A 17,318-nucleotide genomic window follows, 5' to 3' on the forward strand; every position below is an offset into this window, starting at 1 on the left:
TTGTTGAACATATTTTTTCTTCCACCAAATAAACATCCCTGAGAAATACTTTACTACTTCTCCAGATGTGCTGTTTTATTTCTGAGGTTGTCAGCCATTCCATTGTTGTATTTTCTGTAATATCCAAGCATGTAATACATATTCCACTGAGATTCTTCTCAGATGAAGCAACTAAAGCTGACCTTTTTTTGTGCAGAGAGATTAATGCCTGGATACTAGATCCACTGTCTTAATGACTTGCCCCAGGTTCAGCCTGACTGATTACTTGCAAAGAGAGTTGGTCCACTTAAAACAGGCATTAGCAGAATCTCCTAGCAATAGTAATTTTGTCTTTTCCTTCACAAACATGAAAAATCCTTTTACATTTTCTCTGCTTGGTATTCGTGGGTTTTCAGGATGTGTGGGAACCAAAGGTGTCTCTGTATTGGTACATGACATGTACTGCTTCTGAATGAGAAGTGGAGCTACTTACAATGAATAGGAAAGTGTGTACTGTGTAAAAGACAATAAAGTTATTCCATTCACTGGTATCTGAAATTATAAAAGACAAGACTTTAGACTTCCTTTATTGATTTCCACGCATTCTGTGAAAGGGAAGGAACAGTGTGACCAAAGTTGATGGGTTTAATATAAGGGAATAATCTGGTTCACTGTATTTTAGTGAAATTGAAAGCACAATGTAACAAGTTTAAAAGGTCAGAATTTCAGTGAAGTTAATACTTTGGCCAAAAGCAGGAGAGACTGTTGGTCTCTCTTACTATTTTTTGGCACCTTTATATTTGGAAAAGCAAGGGAATGAAAGAGAAGATAATAACCTGTAAGGATCTTGGAGTGCAAATAGACATGGAAAAGCATTGTTATCTGGCTCAAATGGGCCGTTACTTTGGCTTAGTTCAAAACAGTATTATTTTCTCTGTCCATTCATACTAGCCTCAGATAGTTGTGAGGTAGTGAACTCAGTGTTTTGGAAGCAGAATACTGACTTAAAGCCCCCTTTCCCCAGAAGATGTAACTGAGGATCTTTACTTGAGTTTTCAAGCTAATATAATCCACATTAACTAGCACCTTCTCATGAAACGGATTACAAAGTTTGAAATGTATGAGAACCTACTAAAATGCAAGGAATGACGGCTTTTACTTCCCTGCTATTGTTGGGTGATTGTCTCTAAAGGCATGAGGTAATTTGCCTTTCAGCTGATGCAGGAAAAGAAAAGGAGTGTTGTTATCTATCTTTTATCTGGACCATAGTGTGGGTTAAGCTACTCTGGGTTTTTTCTTTTTCTGTAGGTTGTTTTTTTGAGTGTGTGTTTGCAATTTTTTTGTTTGTTTGTGGCTTTTGTTTAATTTTTTTTTGGGGGGGGCGTTCTTTGGTTCAATAGGTTTAGTAGATTAAAGTATGGGTTAATCGGTAAGATCTTTTTATGTCTGTGTTGTTGGCACACCCAGCAGTTTCTGCTTACAACTGAAAAAAGCCTGCAACTTCTACAGATTTTACCTCTTGCTGCCAAGTAGAAGAGTGGACTAGATATTTTTGTGCCTTGCATGTTGACACAATTAGTATTATTTTATTTTCTTAATGTCATCTTTCAGTAGGGTATGGTGCAAAACGTCCAGCTCCTTTCTAAGGTTCTGCCGTTAAAGTTGATGGTTAGTGATAGCAAACATAAGTCTGACCTGGGTGCATGAAGAGATACAAATGTGAATGATCCTGGCTTTGTCATCTCACTTCCTGAAGTAGGGAGCTGCACTTTCACGTTGTCAGTGTTTTCACAGCTATAAATAGCATGGTAGGGGCCTGAACCAAGAAGAACTGATGCTTTGCTTTCTGTCAAATGTGCCAGGCTAGTTAATTCTCTAGAAGCTATGAAATTGCAGAATTATTGATTCTGTGAGGTAAAGGGTTAACAGCTGACCAGTGAACTCTGCATCAGACAATGAGAGGACATAGCTGAAATATCCAGCCTGTTTGTTTTTAATTGAAGTAAAAATAAGGCTACTTTCATGGGAAGTTCCTTTAAGATATACTTGTTTCTAGCCTGGGAAGAGTTATATGGAGTTTGTGTTTTTTCTGCAGTTTACATGCCTGGCTGCCAGTAGCTTTTCACTCTGTGTTTTATATTTTACACCTGTGAAAATGGGGTGTGAAATGCATCTGTGAGCATGACAGTGGTTGTTCCCTCAAGCTCTAAAGATAATAGCAACAATCCAAGGCCTGAAACAGGGAAGAATCAAGCCTTGGTCCCTTTATTCAAGTAAGTGCTGTGGAAGGAATGGAATTTGCTGTGTAAATCTAACTCTTGGAGTAATTTATGCACGTAGTTGAGCTTGTATTAGAGTGGGAGATTTTAAGCTATTCCAGAAGGAGTGCCACTCCCCTGTTTGCCTCCAAGACTCTTGGTAACTGGATTCCAGTGACTCCCCTATATAGTCTGGTATCAGGAGAACAGACAGAGACATGAAAACAAGCAAGCATGTGGAGAGAAGCTTGGAATTGTAATTCCTGTTCATGTGGGGAATGCATTCAGAAGCAGAATCATCTCAACCTGCAGTGTAATTGGGAAGTATCTGGGCAAGTCCATGTGCAGAGATGAGATGCTTGTTGCACTATAGATACTTTGTCAAATGCTGGTCTCTGGAGATTTGTCAAAGTTGTGTGTCTGGGGAGGGTCTAGTAGTCTTCATATGTACGTCACTTTGACTGATATGGGTTTGTACAGCCAGCTTTTCTGACTCCTATTTGCATCAGTATGAGGATGACTGTAATGTAGCCGATCTGGTAAATACAGATTCAGATTTCTGTAGCTCTTCCACATGAAACATTTCTACAGTATTTCCTTAAAGTTCACTTCTATTGCTGTTATGAATATCATTAAAGTAATGGGGTAGTTAAAAGATGGTTTCTATTAAAAGGCAGTTTTCCGTTTCCCTCATCCAGTTAAATGTTTGCTCTGTTCAGCGTGTGCTGTGTGATGAATTCAGGTGGTTTATAGTCAGGGCACTAACTTGCAGATTTTCTTGTCTCAGACATATCTTTTAGGTACCTTGCACACTCCTCATTCAAGTAATAGCAGAATCAACCTCTGCCATGAATTGAAGGGAAAACAATATTCATTTTGACTTGTTTTCAGTGTTTTTTTTACAGTAGGAAAGGTGCATTTGTGTGATCTAAATTCTTTGTAGGAGTGGAATTATTCCCTCACTTCCTTGGTTTTGGGTTTTTTCCCCCTTCCCTGATTCTTTGGAAGTGTATCAACTCAAGACGCAGTAATTAGAGATAGTTTCATCTGTGATTGTCTTACTGGGTTTCGGTCCGGCTGGTGTTGAGGTCAGTAGGACTATTCAGGTGAATGAAGCTATTCAGATGCATGGGCATTTGTAGTGTTATAGTCTTCTGTCATAGAAAACAGTGTGGTTTAGCTTGGACCTGTGTGAATAGGTGTTGACATTTTAATACTAATACAGAATAATTAAATGTAATCGCCATTAGAGCTTGAGTGATGATTTAAGTGTACCTCTGAAAAACAGGGTGCAACTGTTCCTGTATAAAGCTCTGCAGTAGTAGCATTTACATTATTCCTCGTCTACATGCGTCTATTTTAACTATATCCTATAGCATTTATGTGCTGTATAATTAAGATGAACATATTTCATATTTCAGTCAGTTTAGAAACCAGTTACTCTGATGCTGTTTGCAGGCTATTAGGAAATAATGGTTACAGTTGTTTTGCCTCTTTGTCTGTGGTGTGGACAAAGTCACACCTGAAAACTGTAGCTGCACAGGTGTCACGGTTTAAGCTCAGCCAGCTGCCAAGCCCAATGGAGTTGCTGGGCACTCTCCAACCCTTAGGATTGGGGAGAGAATTGGAAGGGTAAAAGATAGAAAACTCATGGGTTGAGATGAAAACAGCTTAAGAGGGAAAGCAAAAACCCTATACACAAAAGCAACACAGAACAAGGAATTACTTTACTTCCCATGGGCAGACAGATGTTCAGCTATCCCCAGGAGAACAGAGCCCATCACATGTAATGGTCACTTAGGAAGACAAACGCCATCACTCCAGATGTTCTCCCCTTTCTCCTTCCTCCCCCATTTTGTATACTGACTGTGATGTCATGTGATCTGGAATATCCCTCTAGTCAGTAGGGGCCACCTGTCCTGGCTGTCTCCTCCCAACCTCCCATGCACCTCCAGCTGCCTTGCCATTGTGGCAGTATGAAAAGCAGAAAAGGCCTTGGCTTTGTGTAAGCCCTGCTCAGCAATAACAAAAGTATCTATTATCATTACTGCGTCAAGCACAAATCCAAAAGATTCACATACTAGCCTCTGTGAAGAAAGTTAACTCTACCCTGGACAAAACCAGCACAACAGGTAAACCATATGCTGCTCTATGCTGCTAAACTTTCAAAGGTTGTGTACTTTTCTCATCCTGTGAGCAGAAGGCACCTTTGTGCCTTTACATCAGGTTTATATACACAGTGATAATATGCCCCTGAGCTTTCTTTTCTCCAGGCTGTACAGTTCCAGCTGTCTGAAGCTCAGCTGCTGCTCCTATGAAAGGTGCTTCAGTCCCAGTGATGGTGTCTTTGTGACCTTGTGCTGGACTTATTCAAGCAAATCCCTGTCTCTCATGTACTAAGAAGTCCATAAATATGCTTCATATGTGGTCTCTAATACTAAGCAGGAAGGAAAAATCTGCTGGCAGGACCCTTGACCTGCTGACAGGACTTTGTGATGCAAGCTGGGGTACTATTGCCCACCTTTGACATGGAGTAGTATTGCTGGCCCATTGTCAGCTCATTGTCCATGAGAACCACGAAGTCCTTCTCCACAGAACTGTCTCCAGCCTGTCAGCTCCCAACATGTACTAGTGCCACGGATTATTCCTTCTCAGTTGCAGGGGTTTGTATTTCTTCTTTTTGAACTTAAGATTCCTTTTTTCCCATTTCTTCCATGTCTGAATAGCAGCACAACCATTTGGTTTGTCAATGACTCCTCACAGTTTTCTGTTGTGTGCATAACTTGCTGATGACACCATCCCATTATCAGAGTTGTCAGTGAAGGATGTTGATGACTATTTCTCCTTGTACCAGCCCCAGGGTATAATGCTGTGACTTGCCTTCTAGTCAACTTGCTGCAGCTGATCACAAGCCTCTGGGCCCGGATCTTCAGGCAGTTTTTATTAGATCTCACATCCACTTATCAAACCCTTGTTTTATCAGTGTGTTCATGAGGATATTATTAAAGACAAAGATAAAAACCTTACTAAAGATAAGGAACATCCACTGCTTTTCCCTTAGCCACTAAGCTAGTCAGTTTACTGAAGAAAGTTATCTCAGTGGATATGCATTATTCCCCTTTTGTAAATTCACGCTGACAACTCTCAGTCCTTTTTCTGCCATGTGTTTGGAAGTTGTTTCCAGGGTTAGTTACTCCGTCGCCTTTCCAGAGACTGGGGTTAGGTTAACCAAGCCTGCAATTCCCTGGATCATCCTTAGTACCTTTTTTGGAGGAATGAGTGATACTTGCTCCCTTCTTGTTATTAAGAATCTCTCTGTCATTGAGACCTTTTAAAGATTATTGAGAATGGTGTTGAAGGGTATCAGCCAGCTCCCTCAGCTCTCATGTGTTCAACCTCTCAGTCCTCAGTGGACTCAAATATGTCAAATTTGTTTAAGTTTTCCTTTGCTTAGTCCTTCTCCACTGAGGGTATGTTTTGATCAAGATTTTTCCTGTGGTCTCAGGGGCTTGAGGTTCCCAAAGGCCTTTCTCACTGATAAAGACTGATATGAAGAAGGTTGTTCCTCAGTGTCATCTGTGTCCTTATCCACCAGGTCCCCTGCCCAATTCAGCAAGTGGGTCGCACCCTGAGACCCTCTAGCTTGCTACTACCACCCCCTGTTCCCTCTTACATGCTTTCTTAACCAGAAGGGACCCTTTCTCCCTGGAAGAGACTCCCTTTCCCCAACCCCAGCAATGACATGAGGTGGTATACAGTAACTCCAGGTCCTGGCCATGGCCCTACGGTGTACTGCAAAAAGTAACTGTTGTGGCTGAGACCAAGACACCCAGTATTCTACTGGTATTTTAAGTGCAAATGGTACACTTGACTAGACATACCTGATTAACACTGTGGACTGTGAAATGCAAAGCATCTTGGAACAAACAGTCCATTCTCATCTTTAGGGCTAGAGAATGTATTCTGGAGAACTGATCAAACAGTTTGAGTGTAGCAATTCTGTAATCTCTATTCCCTCTGTTATGTGACCTGCTGGATGTTTTCAGCAATCAACATACTTCTGTGAAATAATATCTACTACGCAAGCAAACAAAAAATCTTCCTTATAATCTTATTAAGAGAAAACCAAACTATTTTATGAGTACTTTCTTCAGTACAAGGTTCATAAAAATGCATGTTGTTTTTAAATTTGCATTTATTTTGTTTTCTTTGCTGCAGAATCTCAAAGTTACACAGAAGCCATTAACCTCTCTGTGGTGATGTCTGACAGCACCGTGGGCACTAACTCTTTGCTGAGGGCCAACATGCAGACTGATCCCTCCTTTCAGAGCTATTTTGCATCTTCATGTACTCTTGCAAGTAGCAGTCCTATCCCAGGGGCAGGAAGGTAGGAAAAGATTCATCTACATTATTGTTTACTTCTCACAATGATAGTTCCCAGCCCAGACGTTATGCTTGCATCTTCCCTGCAGCATTTTCTAAGAACTTTGAGGTGGGTTGTAACTGCAACTCTCTGGCTACAGAAGGCAGTACACAACTTTCCCAGGCATTGTCCTGGGGAAAGCTGTGAGAAGATAGAGAAAAGAATGAGAAATAATTTTTATCTTCACTTGCTGTACTTGTTGTTGTGAACATGTAAAATGTGTTAAAGAGATTAGTGTACCAAAGAGTGATTTCTTAATTGGCCAATAGTAATAGTGTTTAGATTCAAAGACCAATCTAGTCTGTATTGGACTGTCTGAAAAGGCGATAATATTCTTAAAAAGTATAGTATAGTGTAGTATAATAAAGCGATTGATCAACCTTCTAGAATCATAGAGTCAATGCTAATTACTACCCCATCAAGGACATCATGCTATGACAGTGGGTTGTGACATTTAATGTTGGTGTCCATTGGCTGGATTTTAACACATACACAGGTGTTACTTTTATGTGAGTGACCCAATTGGTTTTGAAGATAAGTGAGAAGACAAAAATAAATAGAATTTTAGAGCTCAGCTATGTTATTTGTTCTAGCACAAGCTCATATATATTTTTCTGTGTGCTTAACTGGCATCTTTGATGTTTAACTTGAAAATTCACTTGGGAATAAGCTGTATATGAGAGAAAGGGAGCACATTTCTCACTGCAGACATATGTTTTTAGTCAGTAAAATGTCAGTAGATTTGCTTTGGTAGTGTATAGCTTACTCAACTGGTTAGCAGGCTTAGAAATTTTATTATTTTATAATGAAATTGTGGTAAACATGTAGGGCTCTGGACAATTGTGTGAATACTATAAATTTACAAAGTAGTTCTTGTACAAAGGAGCTTACAGCATAAGCTAAGAAATGGCAAGAAACAGCAAGCAAACACGGAGTGCCTAGTTACTGTTAGAATACTGTTAGAATGTTCAGAAGACAATAACAATGCATGATCAGTCATTGGCTGTGCACAATATTTACTCAATGGACAAGGTGGTACATTAAACCTGAAGAAGTTACCTTTTCTATCACTCTTCAAAAGCATTCATTTCTGGTTAATAATCCTATTCTTCTTTTTGGCTATTTGGCTCCTTTATCACAGCAAGTATTTGGGAATACTTCCGGCTATTTACTTTTTATTTATCTTCCAATCTAATTGGTTTCATTTTCAATTGGTATTAAGACTGTGACAGAATGTTTTGGTTTTGTGATTACAAACGTTAAGAGGGAACAAAATATGTTGGTATTTGCTGCAGAAGAGGTAGTGTAACAATTACAAGTCAACATGTATTAAAAGCTTATCAGGCAGTTCAGTCATTATCAAGTTTACATTCCTACTTAAGACTTTATCTAGAAAATTTTGTAAACTTCTTTATAAATATTTTTTCTATATTTTTTTTATTTCACCTAGGAGGTAGCTACAGCTCTAGAGTTTTTTTTTCTTGCAGCAATGTATCTTTCCATTTGCTTACCTTCCATGTCTTTAATGGCCTTTCTGATTTGAGCTGTTTAAATGTACTGGCATTCATTTCCACAACTCCTTTTAATTAAAAATCCTTTCTCTTTTGATGTATATCTTATGTCAGCTTTTTATCTTTGCATTTTGCAATGAGTTTGTTCTCTCTGGATTTGGTAATATTAGTGATATTTTCCAGCTACTGCCTAAGGGCATTTGCGTTTTAGAAGCAAGGAGACAGCTTAAACTTTTACCAAATGATTTTATCAGATGCTTAGTTTCCTTTGTTTGGAAGGACATTTTTTTTTTTTTTTACTTGAACACGTAGAATTGCTACCCAGTAGAAAAACAGAATGTTTACTGTTGAAATATTTAATTCTATAAATCAGAATTTTTCCACTGTCAAATAAATTAACCACTGGACCTGCCTCCTTTCTTTTTGTTTTTTTAATATAAATTGTATTGAAATAATCTGGCCCACAAGTTATTCCTTGTGAACTGTGTTCTTGCCATTATCATAGTTACTGATTTGTTGTGTGATGGTGCATAACCACTTCCTCAGCCCATTTATTTTCATTTTTATTCTGGTGAGTATAAGACACTGCATGAAAGAACTGGTATGGTCGTGTCATATTTATTCCATAAACCTCTACCTCTAATGCAGCTTTGGCATTAGAAATTGTTGCCTCATATTGTTATTTTTCAGGTAGCACTTTAAAAGCTCATCAGGACCACTGTATGTGAACCAATGCTGCAAACACCCTCACTAAACTGATATTAAAACTAACCCCCTCAAACAGGGAGAAGTATTTTTAGCTGTCATTAATTTAATGGATTGGTTTACAGTGCAAACTCAGAAACTATCCCATCCACATGGCTAGGTGAAGGATGAGATAAGACAGAGCATAATCATATACATTGAAGAAGTTACAGGTTAGGGTAAGGTTGGAATCCTTGATCAACTGCATTGCCTGGTCCGGCATAAAGAGCACCCTGAGATTTTTGTCCTGAGTGTGATGTTTCATTTCTTTCAATGACTACTGAAGTATGGGTTGTACAGTAACATTTTAAAGGAATGATATGGCTGGTGTTTCATTTTTGTGTTCAATTTTTAGCTTTTTTTTTTTTTTTTTTTTTTTTTTTTTTTTTTTTTTTGACAGCTCTTCTGCAGTAGAATATCCTTGGCTTGAAAACAGCTCTAAAGCTTCCCTGTCAACCCAGTTTTCAATGGCCAACACCAGGCAGCCAGGAGGTTACCTTGTGCCCTCTGAATTTTCAAGCGCTGTGCAGGATGTCTCTCTCCTGTCTCATTTCCAAACTCCAGGAATGCAGATTGTCACCCTGAGCAACCTGGAGAGTTCACCAGCAGAACCACACCAAGAACATGATATCAGCAGCAGTGCCTATGCCTACCTGAGCTACAGTATGGGTACCAGGGACAGTAGCTCCCCTCAAGAGGAGACACAAGCTACTTACATAGCCAATGCTAGCACATCTAAAACGCTGAGCTCATTAGTGGCAAGTGCTGATGACAATGACTTTTCGACGCCAAACTTTGTTACCATGGCCTCTGGACACAGCAGCCAGAACAGTACAGTTTTGCATCACCATGGAGGGAACCTACATGCTCAGCCACCTCTTCCAGAGAAGAAGAGGTCCTCTGAAGGAGAACGTTCCCTTGCCTCTGTGTCACCTTCTTCAAGTGACTTCTCTAGCCCTCACAGTGGAAGCACAATCAGCATTCCCTTCCCAAATGTCCTCCCAGATTTATCAAAAATGTTAAGCCCTTCCCCGGTGCCAGGTAGGTTCTGTATCAGAGAAATGCAAAATACATTAGATTTTATATGAGTTTATAAAAATAATTATGGGGGTTTTAAAAGTGGAGAGGGGAGAAAAAAAGTAGTGGAATGAGAATTCCGCAGAGGACTTGAATGTTTGCAGTAAATGGTGCCAGTTCACTATCTTCAGATTCATTATTCAGGAAGCAAGGCTTCAGATTTTCTTCTGCTTCCTAGAAGTCAGTGATTGGGCAGCCTACCTTTTTAGCTGTCAGACTACAATGGACCAGTATTGAGTCCAATTTCTTTTAAAAAGGGCTGACTTCTCTCTACACCTTTTAGAGTTGTACCAGGAAAAGTAAAATATGTACATGTGTGTTCATTGTGCCCTGTTGAGAAGTTTGTATTTAATGCAGCTTTATAACTAAAAGTTTTTAATATTTTATAGATTTTGCAAAATCAAAACATCAAACATGCTTTCAGAATCGTAGTGTGTGTTATTATATTTGCTGGTTCTAAAACAGCTCAGTTTCTCTAAACTGGCCTAATGATGAGTTTTTTGAGTAATCATGGTGATTGGAAGCTGGAAAGAAAAGTAAAAACTATTTTGTATTTTAAAAAATTCTTGACTTTCTTTCCCTTTTATTTCACAGAAAACACAGCTGATAAACATGTGACTGTAAAATTTGTTCAGGACACATCCAAGTTCTGGTATAAGCCAGATATTTCAAGAGAACAAGGTATATCAATTGATAAATATTCTGACATATCTGTTCATAGAAAAGCTGGTTGGTAAAGTCTTGATTTTAGATACATACCTGATCTCCAAAAGAAATATAAAACCTAGAAAGGCCACAGACAACCCCTCCTGTTTCTTTTGTTGAAAGCCTGAATTTGAGTATGGAGGGCAGTCAAATAGTCATGAAAAATATTCAGTTAATCAAGCAAATTATTAGCCTAACTGAACTATGAAGTAATACAGATCTACATGTGGTAGCTGCTGCAAATGCTCTTTGATGTGAAGCTGCAGATTTTCTAATGGTAGATATGCATGAAACAACACCAAATGGCTGTCTGCTCTCTGAAACCTTTTGAGTATGTGTTCTGACATGATCTCAGAATAATTCCTTAGCTAGGTCACCACAAAGGTATCCTCACCCACCAGTACTTTTGTAGCCTGAATTTCACTGTCAAGTGATATACATTATTAAGTGACATACATTAAAGATCACTACCATGGAACAACATCTTTATGATGTATGATGCAGATACAGTACTTTTATATGTAGATGTATTATTGAGTGAACTGAAGAAAACTTTTATTACCTATGTGAAAATTAATAATCATGAGCACCAGGAGTACTGCATCTGGCATATAGGAAAGACAGACAGACCTGTTGGAGCTAGTACAAAGGAGGGCCACCAAGTTGATTAGAGGAATGTAGTATGTTTCTTATGAGAATTTTTCAGTCTGGAGAAGGAAATTCTCCAGACTGAATTCAGAGTGATCTGATTGCAGCCTTGCAGTACCTGAGGGGAGCCTATAAGAAAAACAGAGAGGGACTTTTTAAAAGAACATGTAGTAGTGACAGGGCAAGGTGAAATGATTTCAAACAGAAAGTATGTTTAGATTAAATATTAGAAAAAAATTCTTTACTGTGAAGGTGTCGAGGCACTGCCCAGAGCAGCTGTAGATGCCCTCCATCCATGGAAATGTTCAAGACTAGAGTGGATGTGGGTCTGGTGTAATTAAAGTTGTCTCTACTCATGGCAGGAGCACTGGAAGTAGATGATCTTAAAGGTTCATTCCAATCCAGGCCATTCTTCATGATTCTATGAATTTACAAACTCTCCCTCCAACACTACGTGTATAAGCATGCTGGGTGCTTGTTACAATCCACTAATCATAGAAGAGCAAAGTAAAGTTAGCTCTCTGTGGATTACAGATAGAAACTTCAGGTTTGAATATTCTGTGAAATGAGACTAAAACCAAACAAGGTTAAATGTTGTTACCAAAAAATTGATATATTTTATTTAACAGTAAATGAGAGAGAAAGAGAAAGAAATAGAAGAAGAGGTTGTGGGGGGACAGGAACAGATTAAGTAGAAGTATATCACCCCTCTGTGGGTCCCAGGGTTAATACAAGTAGGGCCAGATGGGAGTGCCCAGGTACCTCCCCTGAAGGGGGACAAGTTTGCTACTCTATCTTGCAAGATTCTCAGTCTGTTGCATCACTTTGCGTCATGTATAGGGCTGTGGTGCAAGGCCTCAGGAATGAGTCGGGGGAGTGCTTTAGGGGTCTTTATTGGATTATGATACTTCCTCAGCTTCCCCTCACGTGAGTGTCTTGTGGATGTGGCTTTCCCAGAGTGGGGGGTTTTACAGCTGAGCCAGTTTGTGTAATGGAGGATGGATCTTCACTGCCTCTGACCAGAGGTCATGACGTACACCTGTGGGCTATGGCCTCCACCCTGAAGCCATCTAGGGATGACTTTCAGAACAGCTGCTGACCTTGGCCCTCCTGTGAATGCATCCTTCTCCCCCAGCCTTATCAATTTCTTTGCAAACCTGAGATGATTGAAAAGCAGTGTCACTTCTATCTTATCTTAAGCTTTTTTAGGTGGTTAAACTCACAGTTCAGGGTTTCAGTCAGGAGGTCCATTCAGGGTGTGGTGGGCTTTGGTGGTGCAGCTTTGTTACACACTTTTGCCATAATGGGCAAAAGTTCTTTATAACAGTGTTTCAGCTACGAAACAATACCATTTCAGTCTCTGACAGTGCTTTCAAATGCAATTAATCTGACTGCGCTTGTGTTTATACTATAATACTCAGCTGTAGTGAATTGTGATTAATGAGCTAAAGCAGGACTTTAAACTGGGATTTTTTTAAAATGTGGTTGTCAGGAAAAATCACTAACTAGCTCTGCATTGAGAAGGATATTTATACTAAATCAAAATAATGTGAACTTCAGCTATTGGCAAATGTTGAATTTCTATGTCTGTCTAGTTACTAGGTTCTCAGATGGTGAGGATGTTCTTTTGTAGTGGTAAATATGATGCCAGAAGAACAGTGATTATAGAAAATAGAGCATTAATTCATTTTTGGATGATACATTGCCGGTCCTTTCACTCCAGTCCCCTTCACGTTATCTACTCACCACCCATAATGAGAACTGAGTGCTTAAATATACAGAAAAATACCTCATGTGATGTCTGTCCAGTGAGGGAAGTAGGTATAAAGCAATTTTAAATCTAACTGTTTGAACAAATGAAACAACAGTCTTCCCAACCTTTTAATATGCCTATTTTCATCTTTGAAGTAAAACTTCTTTAAAAAATGTTTTAAGGTACTCTTACTGATCTTTTTTGATCTTCTTTCCCCTGTGTTTAATAGACTGCTCCTGTGACAAATTATTACTAAATAATTACAAATTATTTAGAAGTGTTACATACTGCTTAATTGCAGGGGTTTGTGTATCCTCTCAAAACAAAACGTATTGTGAAAAAAGGTTCTTTCCTTTACCATCTGACAGATGAAGAGAATAAAATGCATATGTGTTTGCTTTAATTGCTTTGACAGAAGAGATAATTATGTCTGCATTTTCCTGATTTTTTTTTTTTTTACTTTCCTTTTTTCATGAAAAGAACCTTTGCTTTGTAAACATTGCTCAGGCCTTGCAAAATATGCCTTTGTGCCCCATATGCATAATATCCATGTTCTGTATGAACAGTCAGTTAAGGAGTCTAGCGTCCAATTTGGCTTCTTTCTAGGGTTTCTCTGAAGGCATCCTGATGGTTGGAAATTCTAGAAACAAAGTATACTGGTATACACAAGTATTTCTAAAACTTGTATGAGGGAGAAAAGAAAGCAAAGTACAAAGATTTATTAAGATAAATAATTAGATTAACTTTTTGTCTCTTTTAAAAGTAAGTTTAAAATTTTGGGCTACTAGATTTCAAAGTCTGCAAGTGACTTGTGCAAAGTAGCAGCAATTTCCCTGGAAGTGTTCCCTTTTGGAGAGGACTTCATATTGCACTTTCAGAAGAGATCCAAAATACAGATGAAAAACACTTCAAAGAGCAAAATATACACTTACATTCCTTCCTTTGCTTTAAAACTCCTAAGGCAGTAAGGTATCTTTGCAGGGACAAAAACTTGGTGGTGGATGAAAATGAATCTGTTCTGCCTGTTGAGGCTGAATAGGAAGTGAAAAACAGTGCTGTCTAGTCAGTGGGAATTACATAGAACTATGCACTCTTTTAACAAATTGACAAAATCTAAGCAGAAGTAGACTTCCTCTTGTACTGGTTGTAGGAATTCTGGTGATATCTGAGCACTCTTCTTAGTTTAAAAACCAGTAAAAATCAGGGTTCTGTACTTCAGGCTTCTTTTAAAATAAGTATTTGTGAGATATGGACAAGGTGTTTCTGCTTAGGTCCCCCAAATATGCTTGATTGTGTTTTGTTGTACAGCAATGAGGACAGAGAAAAAGCTCTTACTTCTTCTGGTGTCCTATTCATTATACATTTGTACTAATGTACTTTTTGAGTGTGTGCATTGTTCTTAAAGTGTTTTTTTGTGTTTTGTCTCTTTTCTGGAATCCCTTGCAGCCATTGCTGTTCTCAAGGAAAGGGAACCTGGGTCTTTCATTGTTCGAGACAGTCATTCTTTCCGGGGAGCCTATGGGCTGGCAATGAAAGTTGCCACACCACCTCCTTCTGTGCTACAGTTAAAGAAAGGTACTTCTATATATTATTTTAAAAGCTATACATAGTATGTAGTCCTTATTTGTGGGTAGCAATCTGTTGGAATCTTCCCCTCTTCTCATAAGTGCAACTTGAATTGCAGGTTACATTTGATGTGTTGTTAAATGAGACTGGATACGATGCCTGTTATACTATATGGTTTGACCTTGATTTCTGTTGTGGCTGTGCATATGTTGTACCTCATCAACCTAACAAAAATCAGTGTAATCTCAGCAATTGGTCTTCCCTAGCAATCAGAAGTTTGCATTTGATTCACAGGCTACAATGTAAAGTTTTCACTCAGCTGGAGGGCTGAATATTTTTGATCCCAAAGTTTTGTTTTGAGACAGTTCTATCTCAGATATAAATCTGAAGAGATTCCTAAGGGTTATTCAAAAGAAGTGGTGATTTATACATCTACTCTGTCAGCTCTAGTGCCTCCATGTATAGCTCATGCCTCATAGTTGTGAAACATAAAGTGAGAAGAACATGCAGAAATCTTTACTTGGTATATGGAAACTCAACAGCCATTATCTGTAGTGTTCTTGGTTCCATGTGTACTACTGCAAGGTTAGTGGGGTGGTTTTTATTGCTGCTGTTTTTCTTTTACAAAGCTTATTTCGTTTCATTAGTACACAATGACTAGTGAGGTAGGCAATTAAGATTACAGGAAAGCATTTATTCTTAGTGCTGTTTTTATGGAAGTATGGTTTTGGCTGGTTTTATTTGTTTTTTGTTTGGCTGTTGATTTGCATTTGCTTACTCTGTGGCAACTTGATCAGTTCACCTCTATCACAGTAACACTTTGAATTTGTTTTAATCTGGTGTCTTGAAACACTTTTTAGTAACAACTTGCCATGTAGTCCTTTTTGTTGCCAATAAACATCAGCAGAACCAGTCCAATGACTTAACTTAATGAACTCAGTGTAGGCGTACTGGGGTGATGATAGCAACAACTAGGAGGCAAATTGTAAGGTGGCATGTAAGTAGTCTTTTCTTACAATCATTGGTAAAGTCCAGGAAGACATGAAAAAGCTCAAAATCTGCCAGCCTTTAAGAGACAGTTTATGTTAGTAATAGTAAGACTAGCATTCTTCCACTTCTTGCTTCATGATACTTAGCATTTTTGGTTTCTGCTGTTTAATCCCAGAAGGCACACATGGTTGTGTTTCCTGTAGTGTTTCTTGTTCCAGGCTTTTCCTCCCTATATATCTTGTAGTAATTTATTTTTAATTTGTGAGAGCATAACAGCAGTAAGCTATTTGAAAAAGTGATCAGTGCAATATTTGCCTGCATAGCCCGTATTAATATATTCATCTGTATTGGCCTGAAAGTCAACCTTTGACGTGTTTCCTGATAGATCAAAGAGAACACCTGTTTGTAGCTCTTTTGTTAAGGTTTGTATGGTTTGTCCTGTTGGTATGAAATAACCTTTTAACTATTTGGAGAAGGTTAGTTTTGTAGTCAGTTATGAAATACTGTGAATCCATCTTCCAAGAAATATTTGTCTTACTTATATGTCTGCATATATATGTGCGTGTTTAAAAGAATGCTAAATCTCAAGGGAATTTCTACATGTCGTGGACTTAGAATCTCCTCTTTTAATCCAACTTTATGGTTTTGGTTTGTCTTAGATTCCTGAGATTAAAACTGTCTTAAAATTCAGTGAAACCTTAATGCTTCATGTAAATTTTTATTTTCAGGAGCAGAGACTTAGCATGAAACTGCAAGCATTTGGAAATGTAAAAATGCCCTGAGAGAATTACCATCATTACTTTTGTGTAGTTTACTATTCTTTGAATCTAGGGAGCTTCTGTGAACAAAAATGTCATTGGAAATGGGAATATTTTTTCATACTTTTCTTTCTTTTCACTTTGGATACAAGTTCTTTTAGTGGGCAAATGCATCAAAATTTCTAACCATTCATTTTTCAAATTTCTGTTCCTGTCTGTAGCTGGGACCATATTTGGACATTTTTGGACACATGTCAGTCATTTAAGAATATAAAACTATTTCCTCTGGCTGTCTTAAAAATGAGCTGTCTGCTTGTTTGTTTTTTGAAAAACGACCTTTTAAATACATCTTGTATCTTGTAGAGTAGGTCTAATTGTATTCTTTTTATTTTGTATATAAAACATTTGGTAGTAATGTGGAAAAAGTGCTTCATAAAGACCTAGTTTGTGAGAGGTGTCTGTTAATTGCTTCTTTTCATGAACTTTCTTTTTCAACACAGTTGGAGATTTGTCAAATGAACTTGTAAGGCATTTTCTGATTGAATGTACTCAGAAGGGGGTACGCTTGAAAGGATGCCCAAATGAACCATATTTTGGTAAGTACTGTGCATCACAGAGACTGAGAAGATGGAAACAGTAGGCATTTGCCAGTGCTGACTTGGATGGAATACATATGAGAGACTACTTTGTTTGAGTTCCTGATGACTTCTGTAGGAGCCCATTCCAAGGTTTTGAGAGCCTTTTACACATTTACCGTAAGCAGATGTGCAGGGCACTCTAGCATAGATGCACATGACCAGGCTTCAAACAGTCAAGCTTGTCTATCACTACAATGTTTCTGCAGAAAGCTGACCTAAATCTCTGCTATCATCCTAATGGATTCAGGACCTTTTGTCCAGTTTTTAT

General features: G+C 38.4%; 1 protein-coding gene across 4 annotated transcripts in view; it reads left to right on the plus strand.

The window, feature by feature from the left end:
- TNS3 (tensin 3) overlaps positions 1-17,318 on the plus strand; it is a 187,797-nt gene that overhangs the window by 155,101 nt on the left and 15,378 nt on the right. For all 4 annotated transcript variants that reach the window (XM_077785370.1, XM_021526399.3, XM_077785372.1 and 1 more), the window contains 5 exons: positions 6,456-6,624; positions 9,316-9,956; positions 10,587-10,673; positions 14,545-14,673; positions 16,913-17,008. In XM_077785370.1, coding sequence (XP_077641496.1) covers positions 6,456-6,624; positions 9,316-9,956; positions 10,587-10,673; positions 14,545-14,673; positions 16,913-17,008 — 1,122 coding nt within the window. The remainder of the gene's footprint in view (positions 1-6,455; positions 6,625-9,315; positions 9,957-10,586; positions 10,674-14,544; positions 14,674-16,912; positions 17,009-17,318) is intronic.

The sequence above is a fragment of the Lonchura striata genome, chromosome 1 (genome assembly GCF_046129695.1).
Source record: "Lonchura striata isolate bLonStr1 chromosome 1, bLonStr1.mat, whole genome shotgun sequence".
NCBI classification, from domain to species: Eukaryota; Metazoa; Chordata; class Aves; order Passeriformes; family Estrildidae; genus Lonchura; species Lonchura striata.